This window comes from Callithrix jacchus, chromosome 10 (genome assembly GCF_049354715.1).
Source record: "Callithrix jacchus isolate 240 chromosome 10, calJac240_pri, whole genome shotgun sequence".
Classification (NCBI taxonomy): Eukaryota; Metazoa; Chordata; class Mammalia; order Primates; family Cebidae; genus Callithrix; species Callithrix jacchus.
The window spans coordinates 79,329,112-79,347,698 of record NC_133511.1 but is presented as its reverse complement, the minus strand read 5'-3'; the positions used below and the strand labels follow the sequence as shown (position 1 = coordinate 79,347,698).

General features: G+C 44.4%; 1 protein-coding gene across 50 annotated transcripts in view; it reads right to left on the bottom strand.

Moving 5' to 3' along the window:
• The window catches only part of BMAL1 (basic helix-loop-helix ARNT like 1), a 110,273-nt gene that overhangs the window by 3,014 nt on the left and 88,672 nt on the right, over nt 1-18,587 (bottom strand). For 16 of the 50 annotated variants that reach the window (XM_035265846.3, XM_078340574.1, XM_035265848.3 and 13 more), the window contains 8 exons: nt 17,332-17,449; nt 14,354-14,503; nt 11,737-11,983; nt 9,950-10,056; nt 8,359-8,509; nt 7,397-7,485; nt 5,689-5,812; nt 2,879-2,972 (listed from right to left, as the gene is read on the bottom strand). In XM_035265846.3, the coding sequence (XP_035121737.1) occupies nt 2,879-2,972; nt 5,689-5,812; nt 7,397-7,485; nt 8,359-8,509; nt 9,950-10,056; nt 11,737-11,983; nt 14,354-14,503; nt 17,332-17,449 (1,080 nt within the window). The remainder of the gene's footprint in view (nt 1-2,878; nt 2,973-5,688; nt 5,813-7,396; nt 7,486-8,358; nt 8,510-9,949; nt 10,057-11,736; nt 11,984-14,353; nt 14,504-17,331; nt 17,450-18,587) is intronic. The other 34 variants (XM_035265856.3, XM_078340579.1, XM_078340566.1 and 31 more) reach the window with 3 other exon arrangements.

Sequence of the window (18,587 nt, the reverse complement as noted above, 5' to 3'; positions counted from 1 at the left end):
GATCTCAAGCTCAAAGTAGCAGATACAGGTTTTCTAAATATTCCAATTTTCACTTGAAAGCTCAGATTTTATCACCAGCAACAAATGTTGTCATTTTCCTCGAAGTGACAGGTTCACTTCATTCATTTCCAAGAAAATGTCTTCTAAATACCCAAAGCTGAATGACCATGTACAATAAAAATGGTGTCCAATGAAAATAGCACGCAGCTCAGCTTACAACTTAATCACACAAATGGTTTTTGAGACAGACATCATACTTTGGTATGTAGCACAAGCTCTTCATGCATACTTCTTGTTTTGTCGCAGTGCATTAAAAGATGTGTACTTACGAATTTTATAAAAGTAATTACAGACATTTTCACTTCCTCCCTCCTTTCCTTCCTTCCCTCCTTGACAGGGTCTCACTCCAGTTGCCGAGGCTGGAGTACAGTAGCACAATCTCTGTTCACTGCAGCCCTGACCTCCCAGGCTCAGGTGATTCTCCCACCTCAGTCCCCTGAGTAGCTGGGATTACAGGTGCACTACCTGGCTAAGTTTTTGTATTTTTTAGTAGAGATGGGATTTCTCTGTGTTGCCCAGGCTTGCCTCGAACTCTTGGACTCAAAGCAGTTTGCCTGCCTCAGCTTCCTAGAGTGTTGGGATTATAGGCGTGAGTCACCATACCTGGACATGATGGACATTCTTAAATAAAACTGGTTTTAAACTTTTTATTTTTTTGTCATAAGAGAAAAAGATGGATGTGATGGGAAAAGCAAACTAATGTTTTGACATTATTAAGAAAATAGCTTTAACCTTAAAAGCATAATAGAAGAACAGCTAAGAAGACAGCCAGCAAGCCGGGTGTGTGTGTTGGGTGGGGTGGGGGGTGGGGCACACGGGATCCTGTGCCCCCACTTTTTGGAAAAAGACTGCAGATGACATTTGTAGGACTGCTGCTTTATCTGAATTTGCCTTAGTGCTTCTGGATATCAGTACTCTCCTGGGACCTATGGAGGCTCACTTCAGTGTCCTTTTTAGCTTGAACCTGACTGAAACAACTGCAGGCTAAATGGTTCATTTTTGGACCTGCCAAATTTGAAAGTGACTGGAAAGGGCTGGGTCTGGTGCACCATTTAATACTGCTGTCAGTTTTAACTGTCTTGTTTAAGCTGCTTTTCTTGTAAGTCCTGCTGTCCAGAACTCATGAGAGAACACATCCAAATTTCTTCTCACAGATCCATTTTTATAAGTTCAAAGAAAAGGAAGAATTTTCATAAATGCCTCAAAAATAGGTGGGGCTTTATGAAGCAGAGCACAGCTTTTGATTTCTGATAATTGTTGATGTGAAAAGAATTGGAAGTCATGAGCCCAAGATTGTAGTTTGGGGCCATACTTATAAATGAACGCTGAGGAGCCTGGATCTTGTAACTATAATGTTGTGAGGATAAGATGAGATAATGTATATGAAAGTTCTTTAAGTAATATTTAAGCCCATTTCTGGAGTGATAACCTTTCAAAACCAAGAACTAGAATCCTTAGTAATACCAGGAGTCAAGTCCCTAAAAGTTAACTTGAGAAGCAGAGACTGGAAGACCACCCTAAGAAGATGGTGGATCCAATATGCAAAAAGGACCTGGAGGTATAATAGAAGAACAGCTAAGAAGACAGCTGGCAAGCAGTGGGAGTGGGGGCCGTGGGGCATGCAGGATACCAAGCCCAGACTTCATCTATCAGTGGTATTTTGGGCCAAGCACTTTCACATACATTACCTCACAATAGGACCTCATGTGCAAAGATGCTGGCTACCCTAACCAATATTAGCTCCATTATAAAGAAAACTACAGTTTGAAAGTCGTACAAAATTACATAACTAGCACATAGCAAGGCCAAGCTTCGGACCCAGGTCTCTCTTACCATGTAGTCTTACCCATTAATTTGTTGACTTTCAACCTTTTTTGGAGGAGCAAATCCCTTTTTCAAATAGAATTGTTTGCAGATTCCTATATAAAACAGACGTATTCTTGCCCTTGTAGAAGCAGGATTTCTGCCCTTACCCTCTCTCCTTAGCAACTACCCCCACACCCATCCCACCTGGTAACATCACAGTTCTTGGTAACATGAACAAACCTCTGGGGAGCTCAGTTTTGAAAATCCTTGCCTTACTTTTGATAGTTTGTGCCTTAGGAGTCCTGCCAATGTAAATTCCTAATATTCTCTCTTTGTATGTGTTTTAGGAGATGGGGAAGGAAGCCATCGTGTCCAAAATGCTGGCCTTTGAACTGTCCTAACCTCTACTGACATCAGGCGGTATAAACAGATTTCTGATTTCTGATTAACATGGGCCTTGGCTTGTAAGTTCTCTGACAAAGACGAAAACAAATGACTGGTTCCTAAACCTATTTATAGTGTAGTCTTATAGCAAGCTCTTTGTGAGGGCTGATACACTACAGGAACCCCCAGACAGCAGATCCCCAAGTATTCTGCAGCTATAAAGCATGGCTTGATTTCCAAAGCACTGCTGGTGGTATTGCTGTTTCCAGTGCCTGCCCTAGACACTAATATTTTATCCCTTGAAAACTCCTAGCAGAGAATGAGAAACTTTTCTATGTGTGGTACTCAATAATCTTTCCCTCTGGGAACTCTTTAATTGCTCCCTCAATTAAATGAACTGACAGTTCCCCATTTCTTATTCTTTCTCCGTTCTTCCACTCACATGGAAGAAAGCCTCTGAGGATGTCAGCAAGCCTCCCTAGCCCTACGAATATGCTTTGTACCCAGCCTCATACAGATGTATTTATTTCAAGGAGAAAGTAGTTCAACTTGTTTCAGCAATCGCAGTTGCAATTCCATACTCCCACCCCCAACATTTCAGACCTAGGCTAAGAGTCATCAGTCTTACCTTCTTGCCTCCTGGAGAAGAGGCATCAGGGGGAGGCGTACTCGTGATGTTCAAAGGGCTGGAGCCACAGCTAGAAGGCGATGACCCTCTTATCCTGTCAGAAAAGAGAATTACACTGCCTTTTCTTTTTTCAGTGGAGTGTGTGTGTTTTGTTAAGGGGTAAAGGTGAGAAAGGGGATGAAGATCTAGACAGGGTTTGGTGTGCTTTTTCTGTAAAGGCCAGAAAATAGGCTCTCTAGGCCACATGGTCTCTGTCACAAATGCTCAATCAACTCTGTCACTGCAGCTTGAAAGCAGCCACAGACATGAATGGGTGTGACTGTGTTCCAATAACTTTATTTACAAAAACAGGTGACAAGTTGGATTTGTTCTACAGGCACCTGATCTAAAATGTAGTCCCTAAAGTCAAGCATCTCACGGACAAAGTCCTTGGATTGAAGTCTGCATTAAGGTGGTGAATTTCAAGTAAGTGGCCAGTTTTATTTCCTCAAAGAATCCAGGTGAGTTGGAGAAGACCATCTGCGTTCAACCTCCATCTTTGATCCACAGCAAATAATTTATCCCCTTCCCTACAAACAGTTTAGCTAGTGAATACTCTTAGGATATGGAGGGCACCAGTGTCTAAAAGGTAGAAAGAACAGTAAGAGGAGCCTTCTAAGGTAGCAGTTGATGAAAAATGGGTCCCAGCCTTTCTTATCTAGCATATCCCTCAGATAATTTATAGAAGGGAAGACTTAGAACTGTAAATCCACCCAAATACTTGTCAGGCTGAAGGACCTCAGGAAAGAAGCCATTGCTTGGCACTGCAGCTAGAGTTTAGGGAGAGTGTGATGCCAGTTGTGTAACCACAGGACTCTCAGCTTCTACATGGATGAATGCAGCTTCTGGGTGACCCCGAGAACACTCCTCCACTGCCCATAAGTCTTTTGGTTCTTGTACTGCCTAGTTCTCTAGATTTGTGAGTGAACCAGTTTTCTTTCTGGATAAGCTTCTTAATGGCAGATTACAACTATATATCATGTATTCTCAGCATGCACAAATGTCTGCTAATTGCTTATGGAAAAATTACTGAGTGTCCCCCACCTTTTCCTACTTATGTCTATGAAACCACTATTTTCCCAGGTTTCTCATCTTGGAATTGCCGTTTCATCATTCCTGATTTCATTATGAAACCCTAGACCTTAGATTATTGATTTCTCTTTTGGCAGTGTCACCTCTGTAGGACAAGGCCTCGTTCCTGGGTTATCAAACATGACCACCTTCATTTCTCCCTATTCCAATGCAACTTCCACAAAGCGTAACACAAGACTTTGGATGCTTGTTTAGCATCCTACAACAAATGAGGTCTTAGAGTTTTCTTCCAGTCCAAACTGCACAATGTCATTTCTTGGGTTTCTTAACAGTCTCCCATCATAGCTCTGTGGCTCCTTCCTACACAAAGACTGCGCAGTTAGGTAGCTTGTTTCTTGACCCTGAACTTACCACTCACGTGCCCACTCAAGAATATGCCTGGCTTTTCTAGAGGGAACATCCACTCTCATTACAAACCCTGGCTAAGGCCAAGTTCAAATCTTTCCTCCTTTGCTTGCTTTGGCCGATGCCCTCTCTCCCTTTTCCCTATTATCATAAAGACAATCGACCTCTAAAAGATTTTAGGATTCCTGCAGTAAAGGACTGTTTGATACTGTTCTTGGATAGTCTCAAGCAAAGTATAGGGTATGAAAATGCAAAGTATAGGGACTAAACCTGATTACACTGCACACTACCCTCATATCTCCTTCCTGATGCAGAGGTCACACCCACTAATCCTGTGGGGTTGAAACAGAACTGTGTTACCTATGAGGATAACAGCCCCTTTATGGCCAGTTGAAAAACAGACCAGCCTCTTAATTCTCCTGAGAGAATCCAGTGGCAGCAGTCTTTTCCTCCTTTTCTTATCATTATGTTACATTAAGTTGCGTTCTGAAGAATCTGGTTACCCCCTTCTCTATTTCCCAAATTTGGTCAGACTTAGGATAACTGCTTCTCTCAATGACTTCTCTTTAAGACAGATTTAATTGATTTTTAAGCAGTCACTATATGTCAGGCTTTGTTCCTGGAACTTTTCCTGAGTGCCCTCACAATCCTAACACAATCCTTGGGAAACAGTGCTTTCTTTTTATGGTTTAAGTCAACAGAGAGCAAGAGGTTAAGTAAGTCTCAGCAGAGCCAAGTAGAGAGACCTGCCCAGGACTCAAACCCAGGTGTACTGCTTCTAAGCTCCTTCTCTTTCACTTGGAAAGGAAGTCTCCCCCAAGACAGCTAATAATAACTAGCTGATCTGCTTGGTATCTACTACTAACCCTGGGCAGCTCTCTGATTGAAATAAGTGAATGTTTTATTAAGGTCCAGATCACTCTGATGGTTCACCGCTCTACTCCTGCAGTGCTGTAAAGTAAAGATACATCCGTCTGCACTGGGAAGCTCCTTGAGCTGTAAGAAAGTTAAATCTCCTTAAGTATTTTCTTTAGCTCTGGCCTATTTTGGTTTAGCTTCTTTATTTAAGGCAGGATTTCTTAATCTAGGCACTACTGACATTTTGGATTGGATAATTCTTTGCTAGAGGTGGGTAGAAGGGGGACTGCCCTGTTTATTGCAGGATGTTTAGCAAGCAGCATCCCTGGTCTCTATCCATAGGATGAGTAGCAATGTTCCACCCAGCTGTGAAGATGAAAAATGCTTCCTGACATTGCAGAATATCCGCTGAGAGAAAAAATTGCCCTGGGTTGAGAACCACTGGTTTAACAGAGGAACTAGAAGGTGTTACTTGCCTGTGAATTTCCATGATTTCCTCAGCAATCATTCGGCCTATTTTTCCTGCCCCAGCCCGAGTTCCCCCTGGAATCCCTGGAACAGTGGGGTGGGACCTCTTTGGGCCACCTACAACAAAGGAATCTGAGAGTAGGAAAGGGGAAAACTGAGGAAGAAATGCTATTACGTATTAAAGTAAAACCAGTTTATCCCATGATCCACTAGTAGTTCAAGATCAGAGCTGCACCTTGAGGGACTTTCAGGCCACAGCTTGTCAGGAAAAGGCATTCTAACAGGAAAAGCCTCAAGTTTCCTTCTAGGATCCGAGGCCAGTTTTTTCCCATCATGCACTGAAAACACTTATTGAAGATCACTGTATGTGCCAGGGTTACAGAGACAAGTCCCTGCCCTCAAGGAGCTCACAGTCTAACAAAGAAACCAACAAGATGACCAATGGACAAAGCAAAATGTAGTAAGTTTGACAGGCAAGCATGAGGCAACCAACTCATCTGGGGCCAGGTGCAGCTCCTAGAACAAGTTAACTCCAAGCTGAGTCTTGAGAGATGAGTATGAATTAGCTTTGGCAGAGAGGTAAGGTGGGGAAAGCATTCCAGGCACAGCAACCAACATGTGCAAGAGCACTAAGGCAGGACAAAACTTGGGAGATTCTAAGGAATTCATCATGAATGATGATGAGAGCATGATAGATGAAACTGGGGCAGTAGGTACCAGTCAGATCATGAGGGGCCTCCTGGATGCCATACTAATGAATTTGGACAGTTTCCACAAGGGAATGAGGAGTGCCAGAGTACAATACACAGAAAAGGCACAAACGAGATCTGGGTTATTAGAAAGTCCACGGCAGGAAGAATAAACTACAATGGAGGATGGGGTGGTAAGAGTGGGACTTGAATTGTGAAGTGATTTGCAATAATCCAGGTAGCAGATGAAGAGGGTGAAGTGGCAACAGTGGTGACAAAGTTTAAGAGACAGAAGGTTTAAGACTTCACATTTAGGTGCAGTGGGGGAGAGACAGCAGCCAGGTTTCTGGCATTAACAACCAATCAAGTAGGGGAGTATAGAAAAGCAGTTTGGGATATTCTGAATTTCAGGTGCCTCTGGGACTTCAGGTGGTTCTGTCTATGAGGCATTTGGAGAGACAGATCTGGGGCTTGGGAGAGAGACTGGGGCTGGAGATGTAGATGTGAGAGTCATCAATTGAGATGACTGATGGAGACATTGATGGGGGCTGCTGCCATGCATGTGGGGATGGTCTCAGGAAGGATGAGTCCAGTGTGGACAGTAGGGGCCAGGGCCAAGGCTGAGCCTGAGAAGGGAGCCCACTGGGTATGGCACACACCCTGGTGCCGACAGATACCTTCCTGCCAAATACAGGAGTCTGTGACAGTCACCAAAGAGCACTTCACATCATGGCCACTGGACAACACAGGAGGAAGGCACAAAAGGAGCAGGGAGTTTGCGAGTTCAAGGGCTTCCACAGGCCGGCAGCCTTGGGAAGGGCAGCAGTAAGCTCCTAGTATTCCAGCTCAACAAAGAAAGTGACATGACAGTGTCCTCAGCATTCATGGAGAGATCTTCACATCATCCCCTTGAGGCCTCCCTTGATTCACAGAATAGGAATGGAGGGGACCCTGAATACTTTGGGAAAGATATTTGACCCCAAGCTTCTCAAGAGCAAGCTCCAAGGCCCCAGCAGCACATAGTTACCTTCTCCAGAGGGCAGCATGCTGTCCATGCTGTGGGGGGATGCTGTGAGCTGCGGGAAGGTTGGGTCCCCGCCTTCCAGGACGTTGGCTCTGTGAACATCCCAGCAATAAGGAAATGTGAGTCAGGCCTGCTCAGAACCATACACCTTTCAACTTGGCCAAGGTGTCCGGTGTCCACTCTGGACCTGGACAGGCCAGAAAATGAAATGTCTGTCTGAGTGGGTGAACAGGTCTCCTCACTGATAATATAATGGATAGCATCCCAGTCTTTGGCCCCACTCCCTGCCTGGGCCTTCCTAAGACATGTGGGACGCAGTTCAGCAGAGGTGGTGGCTGCAGTAACCTAGTGCCATCACTACAGCACCTCTTCCTGCCAGCCTGCAGTGCACCCAGCCCTGGCCCCTCATGCAGCTCTAACCATAGGTAGGGTTTTGGACGCTATGGGAAAGGAAGAGTGGGGAGCAGGCCTGACCAAAGAAAGGCTCCTTCACCTCCCTCTGCTCATCTAGCAGGTAGAGGCCTTTTGAGATGGCATTCCAGCTGCCAATGCTTGGGCCCCCTGCCTGGTAGGCACAGAGACCTCCCATCCTCAGCCAAGGCCAGTGTGAGCTAGTGCCTGCATGAGCCTTTCATGGATTATCAACCCCTTCCTCCATAGCAGCATAAGTGGATGCCTTAGGGTGCCAGGCCTGTGGAATTCAAAGACTGGCTGCTTTATCTGGAAGGAAGGGTTGCTGTTTCCTGGAGCAATTTCATAAGCTGGGGCCTGCATGGTAGAGCACTGACGCTTGTCCTTTGTTAACAATCCTTTCCAGCTTCTGCCAATCCTGAACTTCATAGGTATTAGCAAGATGGCATTAAAGGATGTGATACTGGCTGTTGCCTGCACCCCCTTTCCCAGATAAGGAGCCTTAGGCATCTCTTTGGAGCAAGGGGAGCTTCAAATATAGGAAAAGTACTTACAAAACAACAGTGTTAGTTGAGACAATGTATTCTACTTCCTTGGTCCAAGGGTTCATGAAACTGAACCATCGACTCCGTAGTGTGATGAAAGAACCATCTTTGATTTTAAATTTATAGCAATTAGTTGTAATTTTTTCTCTTGTCTGTAAAACTGAAAATGTAAATAAAACATGGACATTGTTGTTTTCTCAGACCAACGTATTAAACAAGACATCCAACACAAAATATTAAAGGTACTTGAGTTCCAATGACATGCTTTTTAGTAAGCCAAGGAAACCCCATGGTCAACACTTAGGAAATAGGTTGTTTGTGAGGGTCTAACTTAGGGCCTTTCAATTCATTTGTGAAGCTGTCAGAATTTTCCATAGTCTGTGAAATTAAGGCTGTAGGGAATTACTAACCTCATGTTATATATCTAACTGGAATCAGCTCTAACATGTCCACCAGCAAATGAGAAGGCACTGTCCAAAGCATCATGCTCTGTCCCCATCACAAAGCCCAAGGGCAATACAGAACTTATCTCATTTCTAAGAATATCCAAATTAACAGAGGCCACTCACCTATTCAAACTCATTTTTTCATGTAACAAACATGTAATGAGCACTTCTCATGTGCCAGACACTGGAGATAGAAGATGAGACAGGCTATGACTTCTGCCCTCAAGGAGAGGAGTGAGGGAAGACTACACAAGGAGAACAGATCAGAGCCTGGAGGGATGAACACAAGTTTGCCAAGAAAAGGAGGGAAGGAAGAACCCAGCAGTGCCTGAGGAGCAGCAGGGTCTGGTGGGGGAGGGACCAGTAAGGTGGTCGGTGTAGCTGGAGCACAGGCCTCTGCAGACAGGAATTGGGACTGAAACTGAGGAGGTGGGCTGGGGCCAGGAAGTGGAAGGTCTCACATCTGCATGCCTGTCAAAGGCATTTGGGCTTGAGTCTAAAGGCAGGAGGTTTTTAAGCAGCCTGATGTTATCAGGCTCAACCTATCTGGAGATAAGTGAGATAACTGTGGAAAATGAACCAGGGGTGGGAGGGAGCAGGGAGATTCTGAGAAGTCTATCACAGGTCTCCAGGTAGGCACAAAGGCCTGAACCGGGGCGATGACAGTAGGGATGGTAAAAAGTAGACTTTTGGAAAGGTATGTCTGAGGTAAATGAACAGGATCTGGTGGAGACACAGTGAAAGAAGGGGTCAATGTTGGTCTCTCTCAGGAGGCTGCACGTGGGGTCACAGCATTAGTCAACAGAAAATATAGGAGGCAGTGCAAGTTTGAGTGGAAAAGAGAATCAGATCAGTCTGGACCATACTAAATCTTTATGGGTCTGGGAAAATCCTCTGAACAAGAGATGTCTTTCAGAAACTGCCATTGCCTATGTACAGAAAACTGCTATGCAGTCAGCAGAGGGCATCTACAAGGGGATAAACAGTGCCTGCAGGCATCAGGTTCCTCTTCGCACAGATAGTTCTGACCTAAAGAATCCTAGGCTGACTGACTCCTACATCCCCAGTGACAGATTTCCTTGGGAGGTCATGTGGACGAGTCTAAAAGCAAGGAGACCCTTTAAACTGAAGATCTTTTATACATCCCAGCTTACCTTGCCTGTGACATTCTGCAAGATGCCCTATGTCATCTTGGTGAAAATACTCATAACACGATGTGCCTAGAAGTTCTTGTGGTAAATATGCCAAAATAGCTGTTGCCCTAAAAGGGAATAAAGGAATATTCAAAGAAGAAAAAGCTATTCAGATGATTAATTGCAACTGTGCAACGACTAAACCCTGTGATAGGCTAGGAGAGCAAGGTCAAAGCTGGAGGCAAATAGCTGGATACATTTTCAGAGGGCTCGCTGTGTGGATTGTTTTCTCCTTTTTCCAGGCATCTGAATTTAATCAAGGCTATAAAACTAGAGAAAAACAAAGCAAAGAAGCCTTGCAAAGGACTATTATCACAAGAAATCAAACCTGAGGAGGCTTTAAAAATGGTAACTAGTTGGGTGTGGTGGCTCACCCCTGTTATCCCAGCACTTTGGAAGGCCGAGGTGAGCAGATTATCTGAGCTCAGGAATTGAAGATTAGCTTGGGCAACATGGCGAAACCCTGTCTCTAGCAAAAACACAGAAAAATGAGCTGGGTATGGTGACATATGTCTGTGGTCCAGTTACTTGGGAGGCTGAGGTGGGAGGATTGCTTGAAGCCGGGAAGGTCAAGGCTACAGTGAGCCGAGATTGTGCCACTGCACTCCAGTCTGGGTGACAGACTGAGATCCTTAAAAAATAATAATAGTAACCACATGAATTAGATTAAAATGTGGTAGAAATCCAAATCTCAGTGCAAGGATTCTGTTTTTTGCTGCCTGCTTTTCATCAGGATAACTGAATGAATGTCAGAAGCTGCAGCAGCTGAGGCCACAAGAACCTTGAAAAGTAGTTGTCTCCTTTTCCAGCATGTTGTGGCTGTCTCTAGTAGCCAGAAAAATTATTAGCCTGTGCATATTCTGAAGGAAAGCAGTAGGCAGCAGTAAATTTAGGACACCTGGGTCTAGGTCTGTCCAATTAGTTGTGAATCCTACAGGAGGCCAGTCCCCAGGCTAGGCCTCTGTTCTTCATCCATAAAATAAGGAGGTTGGATTAGATCAATGCAGTCCAACAGAAATTTCTGTGATGATGGAATTGTTCTATGTCTGTGCCATTAGCCACATAGGAGGCTACCATGGCCAATGAGTATTTTATTGGACAACTTAGGACTAAATAATTGCTTCCAAGTCCTAGACTCAGAAGAATTCCAATCACAATAATGGTCCTGGAGCATTCCACAGATTGAAGACAGCATGCTATGCCTACTGTTTTTCTTTCAGCCATGGACATCAAGCCACCCCACTTATCTCCATACGCCAAAGAATGACAGAAAAATCTCTGTATTTATGATGATATCCTATTGAATCTCATTTTTAAACAGAGACTCCCATCACTTGTCTTTCTTTTTGTTGAAACAGTTTCACTCTGTTGCCCAGTTCGAAGCGCAGTGGTGCAATCACAGTTCACTGCAGCCTTGACCTCCCAAGGCTCAGGTGATCCTCCTGCCTCAGCCTCCAGAGTAGATGTTTCTACAGGTGTGTGCCACCATGCCTGGCTAATTTTTGTATTTTTAGTAGAGATGGGGTTTTGCCATGTTGCCCAGGCTGGTCTCAAACTCCTGGGCTCAAGTGATCCACCCACCTTGGCCTCCCAAATTGCTGGGATTTCAGGTGTGAGCCACCACATCCAGCTTTGTTTCTTTCTTTATTCTTAGAAAAGCTAGCTGATGGCCTGGTCTTCTCTGCTTTTTAGATCAGGGTTGAAATTCCTCTACTATCATTGCTCAAGGGTAATATGTAGTCTCTTACCTCTGGTCTACAAAGACAAACTTCCCATCTATTGCGTGCCGAGAAACATATTCCATAGATTTCACCCTGATTTCCCCATTGACTGGTTGTGGAACTACATGAGAATGCAGTCGTCCAATTGCGACAAGGCAGCTGAGGTTACACCCCTCGTTGTCTGGTTCGTTGTCTTCATCTAGCCCCATCTTTGTGGGTGGCCAGCTTTTCAAATAGCCTGTGCTGTGGATTGTGCAGAAGCTTTTTCGATCTGCTAAAAGCAAAGTTCGTGGTTAGTGTCAGCACTAGGTTTGGGTCATGGAGGTGTACACAGCCGATGATGGGGTGGGATCTAGGTAAGAAGTCAAAAAATTTAAAAAAAATTAGGTTTCACTCTTCAGAAGTGAATATCTAGTGAAACGGGCAGACAGAAAGAAAAATAAACAACTGCCATCCAGTGTCAGTATGCTTAAGAAGGGCCAGTTATACCATGGGCATTCATTACATACACCAAGGAAGGAATATCTAACTCTATGTGGGGAGAGGAAGGCTCCCCAAAAAACCAGTGGAGGAGATGGATCAAGAAAGATGAGCAGTGGCTGAGGGACTAGAACATATAAAGGCCAAGGACGTACAAAGGCACAGAGGCACAGCCTATATAGGAACCGGCCAAGAGCTCTGTGTGAAATGGGAGGTACTGGGAGTGAGGGGCAAACTGGAAAGGCAGGTTGGGGGAAGATTAAAAGGGCCTTGGATTACTTGCTAACCAATATGTTGGTCTATTTTTTTTTAAGGCAGGAAATGGAGAGCCTCTAAAGATATTTTAGTGCAGAAACAGCAAAATTGAATCATGGTTTGGATGCTGTAGGAGGCACGGTGACATGTGAACTGGAAGGGATTATAAAACTGGTAGGAAGGCTGGTTCAGAGGCCAGTGGCTATAATACAGCAAGAGGTGGGGAAGACTGAACTATGGCACTGCAGTGAAGATGAGAGGGAGCAGAGAAAGGAAGCAGGAGAAATTTCTGTGATCAAACTGTTGGGATTTGCTATGAATATCAGGCTTAAGGAAAAGAAATAAATGAAGATGACTTCAACTTTTCTGGATTGGGTGGTTGTTGGTGTCATTCACTGACTCAGAGAAGAGAGAAAACAGAATAGACAGGAGAGAGAGAAATAAAAGATTTCAAGTTGGTACACATTAAGTGTGGAGCACCTATAGACTTCACCAACAAGCAAACCATTATGGAGTGTTTACCAAGCGTGGAGTCTGTGCTGGTTACTGGAATAGAGTGAAAAACAAATCAGACCTGCCCTTGTGGAGTTTACAGCCTAGTGGAGGAGACAGACTTTAATCAAATAATCCCACAAATAACTATATAACTGCAAGTATAAGAAAGCAGTAGAAAACAAGCCAGCAGGGTGCAAAGGGACATAAGGCAGTCTGAGTAGGAGAGAGCCATGTCAAGGGAGCTCATGGGGAGAGGGAAGACTTTCCAACCAGGAAGTGACAGCAGGTGCAGAGGCATTGCCCAGAAGGGGCTTGAGGCATCGAAGGAAGTCAGCATGGCTTGCATGTGCTTAGTGGCAGGGTTGGGGAATGCATGCTCACATTAAGTATTTTTAACTTTTCTTCAAGAGCAATAGGGAACACTGAAGGGTTTTTAAAAGGGGACTGATAAAAAGACCATCTTAGCTGTTGTGTTGGGGGTGGACAGCATGTGTGTCTACACTTTATGAGACTTGGTGAGAGTTGGGGTAGCCTGGAGCCAAGTGACAGTAGGCAGCATGGAAAGGGACAAACATTTCAGAGAACTTTTGCAGATTGGACTCACTGTGGCAGGACTTCATAACTAACAGGATTGAGGAGTAGGGTGGTGAGACAGAAGTGAGGGTGCCCCCCTGGCTTCTAACATGAGCAGCCAGCCGGATGGCAGCGCCATTTATGCTGAAGGAGAGGCTCAGGTGATTACTTGCATGTATCCTGTTAGAGATGTCCCTGAGATATCCAAGCAGGCTGATTTAGTAAGCAGCAGTACATTTATGAATCTGGAGTTCAAAAGAGAAGTTTAGGCTGGAAATATTAATGTGGAAGTTATTGGCATTTAAAGCCAAGGGAGTAGATGACATGACCTACAGAGAGATTGCAGACAGAAGCAGCCCAGGACAGAGATGAGCAGCCAGCAAAGGAGCCAGCAAGAGAGCCTGCAGCAGCAGAGGACCGGGAGGAGGAAGAATGGGGTTTCATGGAATCCAAGGGAAGAGAACACTTCAAGAAGGAAGAGAAAGGAAAAGTGTCCATTGCATTTAGCAACATGAAGGTCACTGGTGAGCTCAGAGTCATTTTGGTGGACTGGTGGGTGTTTATGAGGCAGTTAGGATCATGGCTGTGAGTATTCTTCCCCAGTCACGTTAAAACAAATGCAATTTAAATAGAAGAGGCCTCTCCACAAATCTCTACCATCAAGCTTTTCAGCTCTTTCCTCTGCTCCCAACACATAGGAAAGACTGCAAAGTCCTGGCTACAGTCCTGGGACCTGCGTCTCTGGCCAGCCAGAAACCATTGAGGCAATGCCCTGCTGAGAGCTGCTGCAGAAAGCAAGCTTTACCTGTCACAGGGTTGTAAAGGACTGTTAAATTGTTACCTTTTTTCTTTGAGCAGGTAGAGGGGAAGTCTTTGTCTTCAACCTTTACTGAAGGCCTGTTACACTTCATCCTACAGAAGAAAGAACGCCGCGCTCCAGAACATAATCGAGATGGCCCAGGGGTTATATCTGTTTTAACTGGAAGTCCAGCTGCAAATCAATACACAAAACATGATAAACTGAGTGCAGTGTTTTCTGTCAGGAAGGGGGGTGTGACCTTGAGCAACGCGTTTTCTTGCCTGCCTCACTGTTTTATAATGATGACATGAGATGAGTATCTCTCCCTACTTTAGGCTTTAACAGATGCAGCATGGAAAGGTGTGTTGTCTGTCTGGAAATGTTTATAAATCACATAGAGTATGCTACTAAATAAATGGATTAGGTTAGGCACTCTGGGGATGAAATGAAATATAGCATGGGGTTCTTGCCCAATAGGAGCTTATGGCTACAAAGAGGAAATGGAGGTGTACCAAGAAAAGATTAATAATAGGACAAGGTGATATATGATTAGTGCCAAATAAATGGCAGACAATCTGTGCTTCCCAGAGGAGAAAGAACTTGTACTGGCACTTGAAGGATGAGTAGGATATGGATATTGGGAAACAAAGGAGGGAGCAGGACTGCCTTAAGTTCTCAACGTGGCTTGTAGGCCAGAATCCCCTGGATGTGTGATCAGTCTACAGATTCCCCCGTTCTAGATCTGTGCTATCCAAGGTGGTAGCCATAGTTGCATGCAGCTACTGAGCACTTGAAATGTGGCTTTTCTGAGTTGAAATGTGCTGTTAAGTGTGAAATACACTCAGGATTTCAAAGACAGTATAGAAAAAGAAAAGAATGTGAAAGAACTTTTTTTTATAATTATTAACACACTGAAATAATATTTTGGAGTTAATTTTACATTTATTTTTACTTTTTAAAATCTGGCTACCAGAAAATGTAAAATTACACATGAGGCTCATGTTTGTGGTTTGCATTATGTTTCTATTAGGCTATGCTGTCTGGAAAACCCAAATTAGAATCTCTGGAGGTAGAGCAAGACTATTTTGAAAAGCTCCCAGGTGATGCTGAGGTGCACACCTCCTTACCAAACACTGGCTAGGTGACAGTGCAGAAGCCAAGGGAAAGCACACCCATGGCCATCACGCAAGCAAGGAACAGCCACTGCCCAGGACTCCTTCCGGGCTTCCTCCCCTCCCATCTGCTTCCCACATTGCCAGCTCTGTGATCTCCCCTAGAATGCCAATCTGAGCCTGCTCCGCCCAACTTGGAGCTCTTTACTGTGTCCCCACAGAACAAAAGGTCGTCGTGGTTCAGCCCTTCGCCTCCCTGCACATTTTGACCAATAACACCAATCAAGCCACATGGCTCCACACCCCTGTACCTGTCTACAAATTATTTCTTCTGCTCTCTTCCTCCCTTCATTACCTGGCAAACATTAATTCATCTTTTCAAACCCACCTTGGTTGTCATCTACTCAGTGATGCCTGTCCTTGCGCCCACATGAGTATTAATCATCCGTTCTCTATGTCTGGCACTATTTCTATGGCTGCACCTATTACTATGCAGGGTTCTGTCTGTCTCGTTTCTCTGACTGTATGCTAAGAACCTCAAAGGCAAGAACCAAACTCCATTCATATTTTTCTCCTAAGGTCACTAAAAAAATGCCAAGGCTAGACTATAAAGGACAACAGATACCAAAGTCTCCATTTAACAAGAGGAGTGGTGTAATGAAAAGAATGTTTTGAAGGAGATTCCTCTGGTGGTGTTTCTTTACAGGGAGAGCTTGGAAGCAGAACATTAGTTAGGGCTTGACTGCACTGGGCCAAGGTGAATGCAACACTGATACTGTTATTGCTATGTGCTAGGAACTGTTCTGCCTGCTTTATGTATATTAACACTTTAAATCCTCACAACAACCCAATGAAACAGGTACTCTTGTATAAATGAGAAAACTGAGACAGAGAGAGGTTAAGTAACTTGCTCAAGGTCACACAGCTAGTGAATGGTGGAGCCAGAATGAGCCCGGTAATCTCCCTCGAGTCCTCGTTTTTTTTTTTTTTTTTTTTTTTTTTTGAGATGGTGTCTTGCTCTGTCACCCAGGCTGGTGTGCAGTAGTACGATCTTGGCTCACTGCAACTTCTGCCTCCTGGAATCAAGAAATGTTTCTGCCTCAGCCTCCCAAGTAGCTGGTATTACAGGTATGTGCCACCACACCTGGCTAATTTTTGTATTATTAGAGACAAGGTTTTGCCACATTGGCCAGGTTGGTTGCAAACTCCTGAACTCAAGAGATCCACCTGCCTCGGCCTTCCAAAGTGCTGGGATTATAGGCACGAGCCACCACGCCCAGCCAGAATCCTCATTCTTAACTGAAGGAGTGCACAGCCTCCCACAGGACTAAAGTAGATGACAGCCACTGGGGCCTTGCACAGGAGTGTGCAGCAGCAGGAAGCTGGGGGCAGAGGAGGTGATGTGAATGGTGGTTCCAGTACTGCAAGAAGCAAGCCAGGTGGGGGAGCCAATCTAAGGAGGAATACTGGTTGAAGAAACACCATATTTATAGTTGATGTTTTCTTACTTTTATGAGGCTGCCTGTGTGCAACTTAGGTAAATAGAGCCCATTTGTTCTGGGAGAACAAATCAAAATTTAGCCCTTTAAACTCAGGAGTATACAACTTGGAATTTCTAGATTCTGAAAGAAAAAAGGAAAGTCTAAAAATCAGAAAGAATCCGGTCTAAACAAATCTTCTTTTCAATAAATCTGGACATTGAGATTTTTTGTTCTTTTTATGTAAAATAAACCCAAAAGAACATAAATAATTCCATTTAGCCAAAGATAGCTCTGGTGCCCCAGAAAGAGGACAGAGAAGTAGGACCAGAAAGGCTGAGCCCATCACACACACCCGCTCTCTGCTCACTCAGGGCTGGCCGCCTGTGAGTGGGCTGCTGAAGAAATGCGAGGCCCCTCTGGTACTCACTTTTTGCATCTATGAGCCGCTCCCGGGGTGCGGTGTCTGAAGAGGAGAGCTGCTCCTTGACTTTGGCGATATCTTTAGGATGCAAGTAGTCAAACAAACTCTGACCAATCAGATCATTCTATGGGGATGAAATGTGAAACATGACAAGTCAACTGCATGCAGAAAATCAATTATGTAGGAAGCGTACACAGTCTGCATGTTCTTTGCCTTTGTTTTATGTTTTCATGCAAGAGACTTCAACTTTTCCTAAGTGAACCTGTACATATGTCCAACCACTTTGCCTACACACAAAGGAGGAGGCCTCTGGAGGTTGATTTTGATAACGTGAGGGGAAAACCCTCAGTTATATAAATAGTTTATACTCTTTGTTTTTCTTGAAATGGAGTCTCACTCTGTCACCAGGCTGGAGTGCAGTGGCGCAGTCTCGGCTCACTGCAGTCTCCACCTCCCAGGTTCAAGTGATTCTCCTGCCTCAGCCTCCTGAGTAGCTGGGACTTCAGGCATGTGCCATCACACCCGGCTATTTTTGTATTTTTAATAGGGATGGGGTTTCACCATGTTGGCCAGGATGGTCTCGATTTTCTGACCTCATGATCCGCCCACCTTGGCCTCCTAAAGTGCTGGGATCATTACAGGCGTAAGCCACTGTGCCCGGCCAGTTTATGCTCTTCTAAGGCAAGAATCTTGGAATTCCTCTGTACAACCTCAGAAGGAGGAAGACAGAGGTGGGCTCTGACTCCAGCTCTGCTGTTCAACCTCTCTGTTCTCAAGCAAGTCATGCATATCATATGCTTCAGTCACCTTGTCTCTTAACAGAGATAACAGCAACTTCCTCCATAACTTTGCTCTGAGACTAAAAAGAGCAAAAATCTTTGGAAAAATTAAATTTATATTAATTCTAATTTACATAAATGTCATTTTGATTCTTCAAGTCTTCTGCCTACCAAGCTTCCATGCAAATACCAGTGTGTCATTGAGTGAATGAATAAATGAATAAAAACTCTGGGGGATATAACAGTTGAAAAGTTCTGTTCTAGAAATGTTTACAAATGCTACTCTTATTTGATCCTATAGGTTATCATCATCAATTTTTGGAGGAAGCCGAAGTTTAGTCGAGCTAAGAAGTGACACAGCACTGCAAACACAGTATGAAGTGGATTTCCAAGTGTGGTATTCTCTGGTATTGTGTTATTGGCCTACCTTTCTCCCTTGCCAGGTAGCCTCTCACCCTTTGTCCTCACCACATATTGTGGGAT